We start from the raw sequence: 18,175 nt of genomic DNA on the forward strand, positions 1-18,175 counted from the left end.
TGCCTCGAACGAGATTGTGCCGGAATCATCCGGGTAGATGTCGTTGATGATCAGGATCGAAGTGCCGTCTTCGAAGTTCTCAATCTGAAACTCGTCGGATGGAATGATTTCCTCGTTGGCCTTGAGCCAGCGGATTTGAGCTTTAGGCTGGGCCAGAACCTTAACCTCCAGCTTGGTCATTTCGCGCTCTTGGGTCATGACGGCACGGGGCAGTTCCTTGATGATTTGCGGTGCAAACTCTATCGGTTCGGCATATTCCTCCAATGTTGAGATAGACTGTAAAGTAGACAAGATCTTGCTTATTCCTTTATTACAATGGCAATTCTTACCAAGCGATCTTACCTTGTCGGTCAACAAATCTTCTTCTGAGCTACGGAACTGTTCCGAATCGGCAACGTACTCGAACGGCTCGACGTTCACCGAAGTCTTGCATACCGCTTCACCCAGTTTGTTGCTCGCGATGCACGTGTACTCACCCGTATCCTCAGGGAATACCTCGGATATGGTCAGCACACATCTGCCCGTACTGTCCTGGTGGATCTGCTTGTCCTTGGTTTCGATGATCTGCTGTTGGTTATGGTACCACTGGACCTTGGGAAGTGGTGCCGCATGTACTTGGCATGCCAGTATGAGCTTCTCGCCATCCATAACACGCGTCGGTTTTATCGATTCAATAAAACGTGGTGATATATATTCTGTAACTTCTTCGGTTTCGACCGCATCCAGTACCTGGATGGTCGCTGTCGATATTACAGAACCAGCCACATTCTCCGCTCGGCACGTATAGACACCAACATCTCTCTTGTTGAACGACTCAATAATCAAGATCGATTTGTTCTCATCCGTTACGATGCGCAGCTCGTTGGAAGACTTGATAGCAGCTCCCTCGTGGAACCATTGGAACGTTGAAGTCGGGTAGGAATCCACAACGGCTTCCAAAATGCAAACTTCTGCCTCAGCCACGAGCTTCGGTACCAGCGGTTCCACAAAACGTGGCGCCTTTGCTTCATCCATCTCAGAAGTGTCCGAAATGATCACCGTTGCCGAAGATTTTGCCTGTCCGGCTTCGTTTTGTACAACGATTTCGTATCTTCCAACGTTCTTCTTCGTGATTTTAGTCACCACGATTCTGCTGTAATACTCCTCAGTTACGATGGTAATTTCTTCTTCCTCCACAATTTCCTTACTGTTTCGGAACCATTTCACCGTAGGTTTCGGCACTCCCGTGAACCTGCACTCGAACACCAACGTTGATCCCGTTTTAACAACCTGGGCCTCAAGCGGCTGCACAATCTGAGGCGCAATCATTTCAACCTTCGGCTTCTTTAAGAAAATCGACTGAATGAACAGGTTAGCTTTGCCAACAGCCTTGCCGAACTTGTTCTCAGCAATGATTGTGTAGACAACCGGCAAGTTCTGCTTTGGATTTTGAACCGTCAACTTCACATGTCCAGTCTCCTCAATATACACGGTTTCTATCTCCTCCGTTTCGATGATTTCTTCTTCTTCTTTGAACCACTTAACCGTCGGTTTTGGAATGCCATGTACCTTGCATGTGACAATCGCAACCGTCTTACTTTCATTTACCTCAATCTTCAATGGTTCGACAAACATGGGCGCTTCACCGATCTCTGGCTTCTCCTGCACCACGATGTTGGCCTTGCTTATTGCCACTCCAGCCACGTTCTTTGCCTCGCAGGTGTAGATTCCCACGTGATACGGTTGCACGGTTGCAATCTCCAACGTAGCAACGTCCTCAACAATATTCATCAGATACTCCGGGTTTGCAAATAGGACGGTATCGTTGAAGTACCATTTAACGTCAGGGAATGGAACACCTTCTATTTGACATTGCAGAACAACCGGTTGGTCTGGTTCGCAAATTTGCGGCTGCAATTTTTTAATAATATTTGGTGGCTTCACCTTTGGTTTCTTGATTTTAATTTTCTGTTCCTGTATCTTAGTCTCTGCTATTGTCTGCTGCGTACTTTCTACGATGCGCTGCTCCTCACGCACATTTTCTTCGGCAACCTTGTCGGTGACTTCTTGTACCCGTTTTTGCGTAATAATCTCAAGTTCCGGAAGAGGCTGGCTATCATCCACAAATATTCTTCGTTTTTCCTTCTTCACGATATTTGACTGTATTTTGACTTCCATTTCCTTTCGGAATTCTGTTTGCTCTTCTATGATTTCCTCCATAGGAACGGGTTCAACTGTCTGTAGCTTAACTTCCTGTACTTCAACCGGCTTCAGCTGGATGCTAGTTTGTGAAACTTCCTGTTGAATCTCCAGTTCCTCGTCCTCTTCATCTTCTTGAACCTGTTCTGGTTGAATTTCGTAGGTACTTAGTTCTTCTCTGAACACTACATGTTTGTTGGTTCGTGACTTTCGCTTCTTTGGCTTCTCCAGAGGAATTTCTTCGGGAATCAGTTCCAGCACCTCTTCTGGAACAACATCAGCAATTGTTTCGGCCACATGAGGAAGCTCTTCATTTTCGTCAAACGATTCTGCCTCCTCCATAAGTGCAATATTCTCCGTTGCAAACTGTTCTTGTGGTTTCTTGGGCTTCTTGACGCGACGTTTCGTTTTTGTAACTATCTGCTCTTCGACCTCAACCTTCACTTCCGTCACCTGCCTGTCTTCGACAGGTTTCAATTCGATCGGTTGAGAAACATCTTCAATAATAGCTTCCTGCTTAGGAACTGGTTTCAACACAACCTCCTCCTTTGGTGTCTCGTCAACCTTTTTCTGCTTGGGTGTTGGTTTAAGTTTCACTACTTCGGGTTCTGGTTCCTTTGGAATTTCCTTTTTACCACGTCGCCAGGGAGTTGGCTGCGGTTTTTCCGCTGGCACTTCAGACGGTGACTCTTTCGGCTTCAACTCCACCGATTCCGGCGCCTTTGGTTCTTCTTCTTTCGTTGGTTTGGGAATCGGTTTCAACACTACCTCTTCCTGCGGTTGATCTTCCAGTGGGCGTCGCTTACCCTTGGGCCACTCTTTGGTTTCTTCTTCTTCCTGCACTGGCTTTTCTTTCTTGCCACGACGCCAGGGAGTTGGTTGCTCTTGAATTTCCGCTGGTTTGGGAAGATCTTCGACGGTTGAAGTTTGGGAAGGGGTTACTTCTAATTCCTTGGGCGTTTCCCAGCTCTCCACTGGTTTCAGTGTAACCTTCTCTGGTTTCTGTGGTTCCTCTTCTTTCTTTGGCTTTGGAATTGGCTTCAGTACAACTTCTTCCACAGGAGTCTCCTCCAGTGGTCGACGTTTGCCTGTTGGCCATTTCTTTTCTTCTGGCTCTTCTTCCACCGGTTTTTCCTTCTTGCCGCGGCGCCATGGAGTTGGTTCTGGTTTTTCCTCTTCGGGTGCCGGAATTGGTTTTGGTTTGATGCTCAAATCTTCCGATGGTTTCGGTTCTTCTTGTTTCTGAGGTTTAGGTATTGGCTTCAGAACCACTTCCTCCTTCGGTTCTTCTGGCAAGGGGCGACGCTTTCCAGTTGGCCATTTCTTCTCTTCTGGTTCCTCTGGCTCTTGTTTCGGTTTCGGTGTCCTTCGCCACGAGGGTTGTTCTGGTGATGGCTCTGGTTCTTGTGGTTTTTCTTCCACAATTTTTTCAACCGCCTCCAGCTGTACTGGTTCAGATGCTGGGATCTCAGAGAACGTCAAAGGTTCTAACGGTTCAATTTTCTTCTTAGCTTTAGTTTTCTTCGGTTTAATGACTTCGATCTCCTTTAACTCACTGATTACTGCCTCTTGTGGTGCAACTTCTTCTACTTCCGGCTTTTTCGGAACCGGCTTCAGGGTAACCTCTTCAAGCGCCTCTTGAGGAAGTTCTTTCTTTTGCTTAGGAGTTGGCTTGAGCTTGATCTGCTCAACAGTTTCTGGCTCTGCTGGTTTAGGAATTTCTCGTTTAGGACCAGCCTTTTTACCACGACGCCATGGCGGTAGATGTGATTCATCGTCTACTGGTGGTTTAATTTCCAATTCCTCTTCTTTGGGTTCTTCTTGTACATCTGGAATTGGTGCTGGTTTGATAGTAGGTTCCTTCATCGGTGTAGGCTCTTCAACCTTCTCTTTCTTGGAAATTGGTTTCAAAGTGATTTCTTCCTTTGGTTCTTCTGGAAGTGGCCTTCTTTTTCCGGTAGGCCATTTCTTCTCCTCCGGCTCTTCTTCTACTGGTTTTGGTTTCTTTGTTCGTCTCCATGACGGTTGCTCAACTTCTGCCACCGGCTCTACAGGTTTTTCTTCAACAGGCACTGGTTGGATAGGTTCTTCGGTTTTTGGTATTTCAACACGTTCCAATGACACCAACTCCAATTTTTCAAGTTCTTCCTTGGGACTCAGTTCTTTGAGTTTCTTTATGGCGGGCAGCTTGACTTCTTGCGTTTCTTCCTTTTCAGGAGAAATTTCATGCACTTCGGCCTTCTTGGGAATCGGTTTTAGTGAAACTTCTTCGATTGATTCCTTCGGAATTTCTTTCTTCTTTCGCTGGGTTGGCTTGAGAGTTACCTTCTCAACCGTCTCGGGTTCCGGCGGCTTTGGAATGTCTCGCTTGGGAACCGCTTTCTTGCCTCGCCGCCACGGTGGCAGGTGAGATTCGTCTTCTTCTGTAGGCTTTTCTTCGGAAATTTCTTCCTGTACTGGTTCCTCAGGAGTCGGTTTGAATTTGATAGTGCCATCGTGTTCATCTGGGATTGGAATATCTGGCGTTGGCTTCGGCTTAATGGATGGTTCCTTTTCAGGCGTGGAAACTACCTCCTTTTGTGGTTTTGGAATTGGTTTGAGCACGACTTCCTCCTTTGGCTCTGTTGGTAGAGGACGTCGCTTGCCGGTAGGCCATTGCTTTTCTTCGGGAGCTTCCTCAACAGGTTTCTCTTTGCGTCCACGGCGCCAAGATGGTTGCTCTGGTTCTGGAACAATCGGTGCTGGTTGCTTTTCCACAGCTGCTACTGGTTGGCTTAGCTCTTGATCCATCACCTTTGGTGTTTCTTCCAGTTTAACTAGCTCAAGTTGTTTCAGTTCCTCACGGGGAGAGAGCTCTGCCATCTTCTTTGGTTTAGTTGGTTTGATTTCGACGGTTTCGGCTTCGGCTGTTTCAACTTCTTGAACAATCGGTTTCTTCGGAACAGGTTTCAACGAAACCTCTTCAATTGTTTCCTTTGGAATCTCCTTTTTCTGTCTTGGTGCCGGCTTCAGCGTCACTTGCTCAAGTTTCTCCGGCTCCGGAGGTTTGGGAATCTCTCTTTTTGGTCCCGGTTTGCGACCCCGCATCCATGGTGGTTGCTGAGGTTCTTCAGGTTTGGGTTCCTCAACGACCTGCTGCACTTCTTCTGGCTGATGTGGTTTTTTGGGTCCACGTCGCCAAGCGACGGGTTGTTCTTCGGTTGGTTTGACTTCTTCCTGTGTTTCTGTTTGGTCGACATCGAGTTTGGTAGAATCTTCTGTATGAACAATTTCTTGTGTTTGTGGCTTCTTCGGACCTCGCTTCCATGGAACGGCTCGTTCTTCTGGTTTGGCCGCCTGTTCCTGTTGTTCTTCGGTCTGGTCGAGTTTCAGCATGGTTGATTCTTCCGTTTCGGTGAATGGTGCTTTCTTGCCACCACGACGCCAAGCAACGCCGGCTTGCTGATCAACTTTGATTTCCTGCTTGGTTTTTTCGATTGTTTCATCATCTGTGGTACGGTCGAGTTTCAGCAGCGTGCTCTCTTCGGTTTCCACAAACTGTTGCTTGCTTTGTTGCTCTTCGTCGGTCTTCTTGCCTCGTCGCCAGGGAACGGCCTTTTCCGTTTCCTTGCGCATAAGTTCATCTACCTGTTGGGTGATCTCCAGGATGGAGATGTCTTCTTCGTGTCGCAATTTTTGTGCATTGTAATCGATCGTTTCGTCTTCTTTGATGATGGATTCGACCATTTCTTCCATTTTCTGTTCGGTGATTTCCGATGTCTGGAGTTCTTTTTTGAGCGATCGTAGCTCAACCTTTTCCAGCTGTTCCTTTTGAATTTTGGTCTTTTGTATTTGGGCTGGTTTCAGCTGCACAGCCTCTATCTTTTCTTTCTCGACCTTTTTGACCTCCTTGGTGGTTTTCTTCAGCTTGACGACCTGCTCGGTCCATGGCTTGACCTCTTCGCGTTTGTCTACGGACAGTGAGCGGTCTCGGGACGTGCGGCGATCTTGGGAAACTCGGCGTCCCCAAGGAGTGATAGGTCCTCGGGACGAGCTTCGCGATCTTCGCCAGGGTAGAGTTTCGTCACCCTGTGGGACAAACTCGGTGTCGTACTCTTCCTGGCTGCTGCCCTCGTACAGTCCATTTTGGGAAAATTGAGACGTCTGCTGTTGCGTTGTTTGTTGCTGTTGCGTCTGGAACTGCTGGGTCGTGTCTTCCTGTACCAAGGTGCCACCGGTGGTAGAGACATGCTTCAGCTGCTTGCGACGTCCTGTGGAAGGGAAGGTTACGAAATTTAAATTACATTCTCATCGTAGCGGATGGAGCGAAATCGAGCTGTAAACAACATTTGATCTTCAATTTCCTCTTTTCTGGTGGTGGACTTGGACACGGGGGTTGTTGTTAGAATACAGTTTACACTTCGTTTAGAACGTGAGGTAGAGTGAGGGGATCCGTTTTTTGCACCCGGATCGCATCATCATCAAAACGTCCAAGGTGAGATTAATGGAAATGAGCTGTCGGGATGTGCTTGCGGCGTAATGAGGCCACCATGTGCGGTAACGAAAAACGTATATTTTGTGGTTTGCGGACAAAATTCTCGACGTGGAATTTCGTGGATATCGTTTACACCTGAGCGGATTTCGCTCATGTCGGCATTGGTAATAAATTAAAGTGTGTAGTTTAACGGCTTTCCTATCGTGGTATTTTTCGCACCGCTCTGTTTAAATGATTGCCATGTGTGTGCTTTTCGGGGCGAGAGTTGATCCGGTTCTATTTTTAGAGGACCATGTCATAATGGACGATCAAAGGTAGAACGGAGCAAACCTGTAGGTAATTGTGTGCTCCGGTGATTCACGAACGGTAATTGGAAAAGTCTAGTCGTGGGTGTTCATACAAGAGGTGTGATTCGATTGTTGGAAACTCGTTTTTTCCACTGAGTGAAAATTTGGAAGGAGGCCAAGTTTGTGAATTTCGTAGGTATCAAGAGACATTCCGAACAGTAAACCTATTTTCAACCAAAAAATTGATATTGCTTATTATTGTCAGCGTATAGATGGGTTAGTATCATGCACATCTACATGCAAACGCACTTGAAGAGTCACACCAACACAAAGCGAATAAACAATGGAGCAGAACAGCAGGCCAGCTTGGTACAGAGTCGAGCATCAGTGTGGTGTGCAACAACGTGTAAGAATGGCTGTTGTCTGTTTGTCTGTGTACTGCCGTGCTGCCCCGCCGACTGTACCGAACATCGAACTACACAGTGCACGTGACATGGGACGTACAAATCCACAAAGACGGCGAGGGTACCTTGTGGCTGCACGACGAGGCCCTTGTAGAAGGTTCGCGGCGGCCGGCGGATTTTCATCGCGACCAGCAACCGTTGGGTTTCTTTGGCGATCTGCCGGTGCTTGGCCAGCGGAATCGGCTTGACGGTGGGTTTAGCGGGCGTGCGGAACTTCCGGGGTGGGGGACAGCAGCAGCGCAACACGGAGAATGACCGGACGCAACTCTGGAAGAGTCCGGCAGAATCGCGCACCACCCGGACATGTTGCGCTGTTGAGGAGAAGAATAAGAAGAACGAGACAAAGAAGAACGAGCAGAACAATAGAGGAGAGGTGGCGGTAGACAGAAAGAGAGATAGAGAAGGGAAGACAGTGACAGACACTTGGACTTGGAAGCGATCCCAGTAAGAACATCACATTTACATGCATGCGCGCTCTGTGCAATATTTGGATTGTTGGTGGATTATTACAGTGAGGGAGGAAGGTGGTGGATTGTAGGTGGATAGACATCTATTTAATAAAATTTCATGGATAGTTTTCTTTTTGGCCGTTTTGTCGAAATCACCCGATTAAGACTATTGTATCTGTTGGTAAAGTTGTAATCTGTGGTTTGTCTGTAATTGTAAATCACAGTGATTGTGTGTGCCGTGAAGCGATACCATGATGTTTCGTACAAACTGTGTTGCATATGTGCAGGAGCAGTGCAGCATTAGTCATAATAATTTACAAAACAAGTCATTTTGTGATATCTTTGCACTCTTGTGATATTGTATGGGTTTGAGTGTTTTGTTAATTATACCTACCTGCATTACAACAAAATACGCTCCATTATTAAATTTTACGTGTAAAATGTATGGTCATGTCTTAAAAATGACTTGACTCATCACATGATTAAAGAATGTTCTCTAAACTTCATAAGCCAAGAAACCCAGAAGAATCGCTCAACTGCAAAATTGGATGTCCGAGGTATTTGATTTGGGTGTACACAATAGTCTTCTAGGTCCTAAATCTTTGTGTCGGCACTGTTCCTGTTCTACGTCAATGGCAGGGATCGACCAGAACCATTAGGGAAGAGAAGTCAGGGAACACGCCGGGCACGAGGTCTGACGTTGGACGGTGGCAAACAACACAACATTTGCCCACCGGGAATAATTTTAGAAATCCTAAAAATAATTAATTATAAACATATCTCTCGTTGCTGCGGCGGGCCTAGTTCTGTCGATGTTCCCGTTGCATGATCGCGTGTCCGTCGACGGATCGTACAGCTTTTCCGCCCAGCATGAACTCTCCTCGCTGCTGTGGTGTGACGCAGGGTACGCACCCGGAGTACGGAGTACGCAGCCAGTAGTAGTTGTGGGAGTTATTTTTAAAACACATTTTCTTCTCGACAGTTTTTGGCTTGGTTCTTGGCAGTCGACCGAAATTTGTGTCTGTCATTTAAAAAATGGGGGAAAATTAAGCGAAACGGTTTACGGTTTCTGCGAGCGTTATTTTTTTTTCTCGGTCTGAACCGGTTGAAAACTTTTCCGACCAGCACCAGAGAGTGTAGCGTGAATTTGAGAAGTGACCTCTCTTTGTCAGTGGCAGCGATGGGAATGTCGTTGCCGACAGGACAAGGAAACCACTGCTGAAATATTGAAATTTTCACATCCCCGGATTGAGGAACATAAAACGCATCGTTTGAAATAAAATCCGGTCACCAGTGCCAGGAAATTTTCCGCAATTCACCCAGTGGCCTCAAGACCGGGCCTAATCCCGGCCTGTCAACGCGGCCCCTGTCGCGACTGAAACTTGATCTGAGGCTAAAATTTTACAAAATAAAAACATCAAATCGACTAGCGCCATTGCTTGGACATCAAACAATGAAAATATTGTCCCTTTCGTTTCGGGGCTTTCCTTGGCGTTCAATTCTTGTTTTTCTTTTGGCGTACGTGCGAAGGAAAATTTATGACCCCATTTCCAACTGTCCGCTCATTGTCGTTCAGACGGCGTTTAGGGGCCGCTCGTGGCCCCACGTCAGCCTGACGACAGCTTGTCAAGCCGTATTTTACCCGGCAGCATGGGATGCAGCAAAACCGACCACAACAAAAATGTATTACAACCGATCATTACGCAAATACCAACCGCTGAAGATTTCGGTCGGTTGTCCCAAAATTGTCGTAACTCTTTCGCGATAAAAAAAACGCGCGAGTTCGTGAACCTCGCCGGGGGATTTAAAAAATGCAAGAGCCAAAAAAAGTGGTCATAAATTTTCCCACGCGGATCAACGCCCGGTCAGCTGAGGGTTAATAAAGAAAATCTCAGCGCTAAGTTTGACTGTCAAATTCGCATCAAGTGCGGGCACTTGAGACAGAAAAAAAAACATTTTTTTCTTCTAAACCACCGCAACAGACCTTGTTAGCTGGACCATGGCCAAACGAAGGCGGCGCGGGTGGTGGCAGAACCTGGCGCGGGGAGGTGCGCGTGAAGATAAGTGGCGTTTTCTGGCAACTTTGTTGTGTTGCGAAAATGAGAAACATCTGTCTTGCTGCGCTAGAACGTGTGGGGTGAAAACTGCGAAAATGCACCAGAAACGCAGAAGTTTGCAAATTGAAAGTGAGGAAAATCGGTTTCTGTTGCTGGTTTGAAAACAGATGAAATTTAATTTGATGGTTGGTAATTGGGGAAGAAATTGTATTTCAAACCATTAAATGGGAGGATTGCAAAATTATCCTTTGCAGAACAATCCAGAATCGATTATACCTTTTTGGAAAATATTGATGTTTATTTTAGATTATTCCGGTCTTAAATTTAAATTTTAAAATTTAAAAACTTGTTTGCCGATAGATTTGTGAAAACTTGTGCATGTTTTAAACATATCCGAAGTAGAGATTTTTTTCCATTTTGGTAAGGTTAAATAGAAATTCATAAAAAAGTTTACAGTTTCGTTAATTGACGTTAAAATGTGTATAATTTCTGAACCTGGAGAAACACATTTAATTCTGGAACTATTTCGCAAATTGTCTTGCTTTAGCAGCTGGCATTTTTTCACCCTACGGTTCTTGTGACGTAGCATTTTTTGGAAGATTTTTGATTTTGTATCGACAATACTCTTATTTTTATGTAATATTTTTTATACGTTTTAGCGATCGTGCCGCAAAATTAAAAATCAAATAATTGTTATTTGTTTAATAATGCTTAAATAAGCGTTATACAATGTATTCTGAATTGTTTACAATCGATTTTGCGAGTTTTTTCAATGAAAATTTGAATTTTAGTCAATAATTTATTTGCCCACTGATGTTTTGGCGCAATTTGAAGTGAGGAGGGACAAAAACTCGAAATAATATTTGTATTTGCCTATTTTTTGAATAGTTCTTTTATTATTTGCTAAATAACCGATCATCTCACAGTTTTTTCCTCGTTCTCGTTTCAGACATCTCTAACTTTTAAGTGAAGGTAAGTTTTAATAAATAAAATGTTAATGATTTATTTGGTGACGATTCTCGATTTCCTTGTCAATAGAGGGTGACGAGCGGGAATTTCCGGGAAATCGACCATTTATGAACCTCTCGATTCCCTTCGAAATTTTAAGCTTATAAATATCGAAGCAAAATTTATAAACTAATCAGAAAAAAACATTTGGAAAATGCAAAATTGTTTAGAATATTGAATGATTAATGTTCGATGTTCTAGTTTGAATATACCAATGCTTCTCTTATCTACTTATTCAGAAAGTGTAAATTTTAACTTGTCAAAAATTCCAATAACTATAATTGAGAGAAGCCAAAAAAAATGGACCCCAAAATTTACCTTGAAAAATATTTTGCTTTTACACTTTAGAAATTAAATCAAATGTTTTATATTCATTTTTTTTATTATTTCTAAGAGGGAAAAGCTTTTTCAAGTTAAGTTCAATTTCCATATCTTCTCTCGAGCATAGCAATCCTAGTAATCTAGTTTTTTGTGAACATTTGGGTTTTCCTGATAACTGTAAATATATCATCTTTGAATATTTACAGTTGACCTTAAAAATTACAAAAAAAAAACAGTTTAATTTGTTGTTTTGAGTCGTTGTTTATCATATTGCAAAATTCCCGATACTGGGAAATTATATATTAGCTATATTAGTTTTTTTTTACAAAAATCTGATAACAAGTTTGTGTAACTTTTGAAAATCACTCAGTGCGAATTATGATTCATAAATATTTTAAACTACAGTTTTGAGTCTTAAAAAGCTCAAGAAACGATTTAGGCTACTTAAATTAACGTTTCATAGAATTAGTATGAATTAGTTGTAACTGAATTACTTTTCATTTCAATTTTTTGGCACTATTGGCATAGTCCAAAAAAATCCAGGGTCCCGAGAATTCCCGGGAAATTGCCAAATTCAACTCTTGATTCCCGGGGAATTGAAAATCTTTAGAATTGTCACCCTCTACTTGTCAATGATTGCATCAAGTAATTAAATAAATTTTGAGACATACTTTCTTTATATAAAAATACGAAAGGTCAAAAGGACAAAAGGTTAAATAAAGTTGTTTTTTTTTTTAAATTGAGGATCATGTCTCTGTTCCACATGCGTCAAATGGAAACCGCAACTGCTTTTTTTTAACCAATCAACTAATTAATCCTTCACCTACAGGATTAAACATAATAAAGAGGTTTAACTAATAAAGGTATTTGAAAAAATATAAAAATATGGTTGAATAAAATAAATTATGAAAAGTTCATATTTGAATTCGAACTTGAACTAGAAAAACTCACAAAAATATGACAGAAGCAAGAATAAATTATTTGACGAGAATAATTTGTTTTGAAAGCATTTGTTAAAAATCTCTAAAACTATTAAAAGAGCTGTTCACGTTTGAATGGTTGGAAAAACACTCAAAAGTATTACACCATCACGTTTGAACGAATTCTTTAAAATATGTTTAAGTTCAAATTTTGTCTCATAAAACTTATCAAGGAACTGTTCATGTTTAAAAAACTCCCAAAAAATTATTGAGTTTTGAGAGAATAAAATATTTTTAAAAATGTTTGAGTGTTTTCTTTAAACTGCACAAAAATAATACAAAAATATCTGTTTTAACATGTTTCGATATGTCAGACTTTTTTCTTATTTTCTTGCTTTCGTCCTTTTCTCGACTTGCAACCTTTTGTCCTTTCGACCTTTTGTTATTCGACCTTCAGACAATCGACCTAATGTCTTTCCATCTTTGTCTCACATCCCATCCTACAATAAGTCACATGATGGATTCGGACATAATTTTTATCAAAATATCTGAGATACGGCTTAAAAAAGTGTTTAATTATCATTTAAGTGCTGATAACTTTTTATAGGTTTGTCAGATCTTCAAATTTTTGGGCTCATCGGGAGGTCTTTCAGATAAATTGCTTAAATTATATGACATGACGGGTTTGGTAACATAAAGCAACCATTTTAAAAACTTCTGGACTTAAGCCAAAATCTTGTTTTAAGCATAAATTTTGAAGTATTTTACTTAACTTAATAATTTCCAAGAACGACTTGAGATATTATCGGATCGAATGAGAACAAAACTGTCAACATTATTCCAGTATTTTTTGTCATCAAGAATTTGATTCTGAATTGATATGTATACGTGAAGGGAGTTATAGGTGGGCTTAATCAGAAGTTCATTTTTAGTGTGATTTTATAGCCTTTCTTCAGTGAGGAAGGCAATTAAAGAGATTCATTCGATGAGTTGTAATTGCAAATACTCCATCAAAGATGACGCGTCTCCATTAGCAGCTCGTAAGCATTAAGAATCGTTCACGTATTTCAGCACCTTTGTTGTTTCCACCTCCCACCAGGTATTCCTCATCGCTTATTTTCGCTTTGTTTTCCAACGCCCACACCCCGTGTGTGACTTTTAGTTTATTTTCCATATTAATCACCTTTACAACAATAACCTGGTGAACGAACCACAATGCAAACAAATAAACAACCGCCTCTTTCCGGACTTTCGCGGGGGTCATTCATCCCCTCCTTCCAACGCCGCAGCACTCTTCTCCGAAAAGTCCAACCCCGCCCGCTATTAATAGTCCCAACTCATCCCGCAAATTTATGATTCATTGCGCGGCGATATTTCACGCTTCGCTGCAGTGTCACCTTATGCTTGGTTTGGTGGTGTGACCTTTCCTGTCGCAAATCTTCCACCCGGCACTGTGGCGCGTAAAGACAAAATGGCGGAGCGCGCGCCCGCGCCTTGGCGCGTTTTTTCATCTCTCTCGCTTGCGCGCGCGATCGCGACTTTTAGTCGCGTACCTGTGTTTCGACTGTTCGGACGGATTTTTGGCAGTTGCAGTTGTTGTGCGTCTCGCTCGCACGATTATTATTTTTTTTTTGCCGTTTTGGAACGCATTTTGGATGCGCGCGTGTGACAGTTTTTGGGTGCGTTCGCAAAACAAGATGGCGGCGGCGACGCGTTTTGTGTGATATTGTTTGTGTTTTTGTTTTTTTTTTAATTTTCGGAGGAGAAGATTAGTACTGCAATTGTTCCATAACAAAAGGGACAACAAAAGAGCGCGAGATGGTGACAAAAAGGGAACAACAGCAGAGTTTTTGGTAGTGGCAGCGGAGGAGAGTTTGAGTGTTTTGTGATATGTGATAAGCGGGATGATTTGGGATGCAAGAACACACACACAGGCAAACGGAAACAAAAAGCGTTTGTTATTTTTCATTTTATCAATTTTTTGGTTGATTTCTGTATCACCTTAACGTACTTGTTTCGCTTGGGCCGCGACTTGAACAAAATTTACAAAAGTGTCGTGATCGCGAATGGTTAATTGGGTCGTTTTACAAAAACTATATAATAAAAAACAAAATAAACCAGTTGGTAGTGTTTGTCTTACGAGCTAGGTCACTTAAACAATAATCAATAAGTTAGAGCCTTAAAAACTAGTGAAACATTGAGTAGATTAGTGCCCTGCAGCAAGCGGCTAGTTCGGCCCTGGTCCCTACGTGAGTTAATGGTCCTCCAAAGCGTGTCCCTAGCAGTGTTGCAGTTAGTGCACCGACGCGGCGCGACCCCGGGGCCACTTTCAAAGTGACCCTCAGCCGGCCCGAAGCAGCAGCGAAATTAAACAAAAGAGAGCTTATATTTAGACGAGCCGAAAGAAAAGCCGTTAAAAAGATAAGTATACGTGCCCAGCTCTCGCCGGACTGGTTGATTTATCGATGTTTTTGATTGCGCGTCGCGACGCAGCGGCTCAAAGTTGCATCAAAGTTTGCAAACAATCAGCGGCTGCGTCGTCGGCCCGGGATTACCACAATGCTAATCTATTGTTTTGTTTTTCGATTTTTATTCGAACAGGACACACTTGATGCCGGGCCGGAAGTGTCCGGCCGGGAGGAAGCTACTTTGGCAGCGCGTTGAGTGCATACAGAGAGTCCAAGTCCAAGGCAAGGTTCTAGTTGGAGCGAGAGCGAACGGTCAAGCCGCGATGATTCAGCGGTTGTTTATTGTTTTGCACGGGGCGGCACGCGAATGACAGCCGCGGACAGGTGTGTGACGTGTGGCGTGGGACTCGCGTGACAACGGAACCAATCGGCCGCGAAACGTGATTCAACGGTCCGAATGCGGACAGGACAACGCATCCTTGGCGGAAAGTTCTAGAAAATTTCGCCCGGTACAAGTTGGCGCGATTTGGTAGAGAGGGTGGTAAACCAACCTGGAAACCAGATGGCGTCAACTTGGGACCATCAAAACACACGCGCGCGTCCGGAGATCAAGGTTCCGCCGGTAGCGGCCATAAATCGTATCTCGTACCAAGGAACCAGCCTTGATCGTTCGCTCAGGGTTCTCGCTCGGGGTCGAAAGAGGGGTGGCCAAGTAAAAAGATCCTAATTTAAAGCTATTTTCAGAAACTTTATTGCCGCTATTCTGTGTGTTTGTCTTATTACGAGGGTATGTTTTGCCGTGCCTTAGTTACAAAATGAATCGTTCAAGCGTTGATTTCCTGACTGTCGGTTGTTTCAAATTTAATCTCGCGCTCTCATAAAGCAGCACTTTTCGCGAAACTCTGCGTCGACCGCCCAATTAAAATTAATGTGCAAAAGTTGCTTCAACCGCCAAAAAAATAAAAAAAAATGCAGTAAATAAAGTCAAAACCGATTCAAAGTGAAAGTCCGTTAGTCTTTTGTTATCCGAAACCTCCGTCCACTTTTTTTTATTCCTCTCCCTCTCAGAGCAGTGGAAAACCGAACCAGTGGGACCTGTCATTAAAGAAGTGCAATTTACGGGCTCATTTTCACGTCCATTAGCCGGCGGGGCCTGCCGTCGAGTGTCCGCCGCCCGGGACTCGAATTTCCCGGACTGTGACGGGGGCTAAAAATAACCCTCGCGGCGGGTGCTCGCCGTGCGTGCGCCCGTGTGTGAAAATTTTCCCAGAATCCACGGAGCAGGAAAAGCGCTTTTCACACGTCCAATATCTCTCTGTATCGGCTTTCCGCGCGCCACGCGTGAGTCCGCTGACTCACGTTTGGAAAATTCCAAACGGTTTGCACCTTGCGCGCTCCGAAGATTTTGCACACGGAACCACCTCAAATCTACTCGAAAAATTCACGTAATTTTAGTTTTGCACACTGCCGCTAGGTGGCGGCGTCCGGCGATCAATTAATTGCGGCTTATTGCTGACAGGTTTTCACTTTCGTTTAGCGGTTCGGATTTTCACACACCCCCTCAGAAAAAAAAATAAGAGGAAAAATCGGAGCTGGAAAGCATTGGCGCGGACGCAGAGTCGGGAAAACGAACTGCTCGAATCGAGCACTGCGCTGCCAAGATTGATGATCTCGCGCGAGAGTGAGAGAGTTTCTGGGCTGAGTTGGGAGCGATGTCGGAATGCACGGAGAGAAAAATTGTTGAAAAATTTGTTTTTGTAGATTTTTTAAGAACTTCGAAAAATTCTCGAGAAAACCCTTTTTGGTCAAAGTTAAACATTAGTCAAGCAAAAAATGAAGACTGACACAAGTGTTGCCAGTCACAAAAAGCAGCATCCGCAACATTCCATCGCTGTTTTCGTTTATTGAGCGTTTTGGGCTAACGTCATCGAAAGTGCTGGCAACTCTGCCGACGAGGGGTGTGCTTATTTTTTTTTGTTCATCTGCACACTGCATCGTGGAGAGTGCCTTCGGGCGGGGGTTAATTTGATAATTTTTTATGAAGCATTTTAACTTTTTTGGAAGGACCGTCATTCCTGGACTGCTTTCACTTACTTTTGGTGTGGAAAGCAGCGGAAGACTGCGCCAATTCGAGTTCCAAAATTGAGTAATATTTTGTGTTTTTTTTTGTTGTTGCGTTCTATTGGTTACAGCAGCCAGTGTTGCCAAACTCTCGCGAGAAATCATCAATGTTTTGGTTTCGATTAAAAAGAAGTTTCAATTTTAAATATTTTGCTTGCAATTTTTATTTGTTAAGCTGCTTGGTTTATCACTAGCGTGGTTTGGTTTTGTGTTTTAATAAGCTATCATAGTTGTATAAACTTCATTGTATGAATATAATAAATAAGACGATAAATAAATAGTCACTTCTTAATCTCATCCTAAGTGTGCTGATTAAGTTTTGGGGGGTAGGCAGGGCTTGGGGACTTTGACGACTAGTAGGGAAGTGGCCTTGCTTTTTTTTTGGACTTTTTTCTTCTTCAATATGCACTCACGCTGCTGCTGCGGGGGTAGCTTCCTTAATCCTAACCTTAAAAATCTGTTTTTTTTTTGTAAACATAAACTTCGCAAGAGTAATCAAAAACGTATAACGAAAATGTGGCGGTAAAATAACAAAGAAGTGTGAACAGACAAGTGTTTCAGCGTAAATTTACTTCTAAATCGCAGACAAACAGACTTCTTTTTTATTTGCAAAGTCTGTTTGTCTGTGATTTTTGCCGGAAATTGAGAACGCGCCGCGCTTTTGGCACTAACTACAACTACAGCATTTTCGACTTGAACTTGACTAATTGCTTGCTTTTTAATTTGATTTTTTTGCACAACTTGTCATTAAAGCTCTTATGCACTGCAATTAATTTCCTTTTATTTTGTTATAATCTAAATATTTTTCTCTAGTTTAGTGTAATAATGCCGAAATCCGTTTCTTTCTCTCTCTCAAGTGTGTCAATGTTCCTTCTTCTGGGGGCTTGCTTGGTTTCTCACTCTCACTGTGGGCACACGGAGTGATGTGAAATCTGTTTGTCTCTTTCCAACAAGAATTTGTATTGCGCGCGGTTTTACACATCGCTAGTGTCTACAAAAACCGACATTGAGGGGTGGTTGTGGGGGTGGGGGGTTAGGTTTGGTAAAACGAAAAACCGAAATTAATTTTCAACAACAACTTAAGTGTGGTTTGAAAAGTCTTGAACAGAAAAAGTATATAAATCAAGAGAAGATCAAATTGACAATTAAAAAAAAAAAGAGTTGAGTATACAAATACAAAGAGGAAACGGAAAATCAACGGATGAGGGACAGTTTTGTTATTATTTACTGGGCATTCTTACTTTTGACTATCAGTTTGGCGGACGTTTCGACCTGGCCGGCCGACGTTGTCACCCGGCAGGTGAACAGGCCGGAATCCTCTTCGTAGGTGGTGCCGATCAGCAGCACGGCGTTGTTGCCCTCAGTGATCATCTGGAATGAGATTGAACAAAATGGGTTTATATTTAAGAATTTCAAAATTCGAAAATAAAAAGAACCTAATAATAAAAGTTTATGAAAATAAAATCGAAAATATCTCAAAAAAGTTCC

The 18,175-nt window shown here is 43.1% G+C and overlaps 1 protein-coding gene across 2 annotated transcripts in view; it reads right to left on the reverse strand.

Moving 5' to 3' along the window:
- The window catches only part of LOC120425344 (titin), a 344,797-nt gene that overhangs the window by 891 nt on the left and 325,731 nt on the right, over positions 1 to 18,175 (reverse strand). Inside the window, exon 29 of one of the 2 annotated variants that reach the window (XM_052710503.1) lies at positions 14,096 to 18,058. The exons of the other annotated variant lie outside the window; for it this stretch is intronic. Within the exon in view, the coding sequence (XP_052566463.1) occupies positions 17,912 to 18,058 (147 nt within the window). The 3' untranslated portion in view covers positions 14,096 to 17,911. Of the gene's footprint in view, positions 1 to 14,095; positions 18,059 to 18,175 lie in introns of those variants that run through there. 2 annotated transcript variants of the gene reach the window in all.

This window comes from Culex pipiens, chromosome 3 (genome assembly GCF_016801865.2).
Source record: "Culex pipiens pallens isolate TS chromosome 3, TS_CPP_V2, whole genome shotgun sequence".
Taxonomy (NCBI): domain Eukaryota; kingdom Metazoa; phylum Arthropoda; class Insecta; order Diptera; family Culicidae; genus Culex; species Culex pipiens.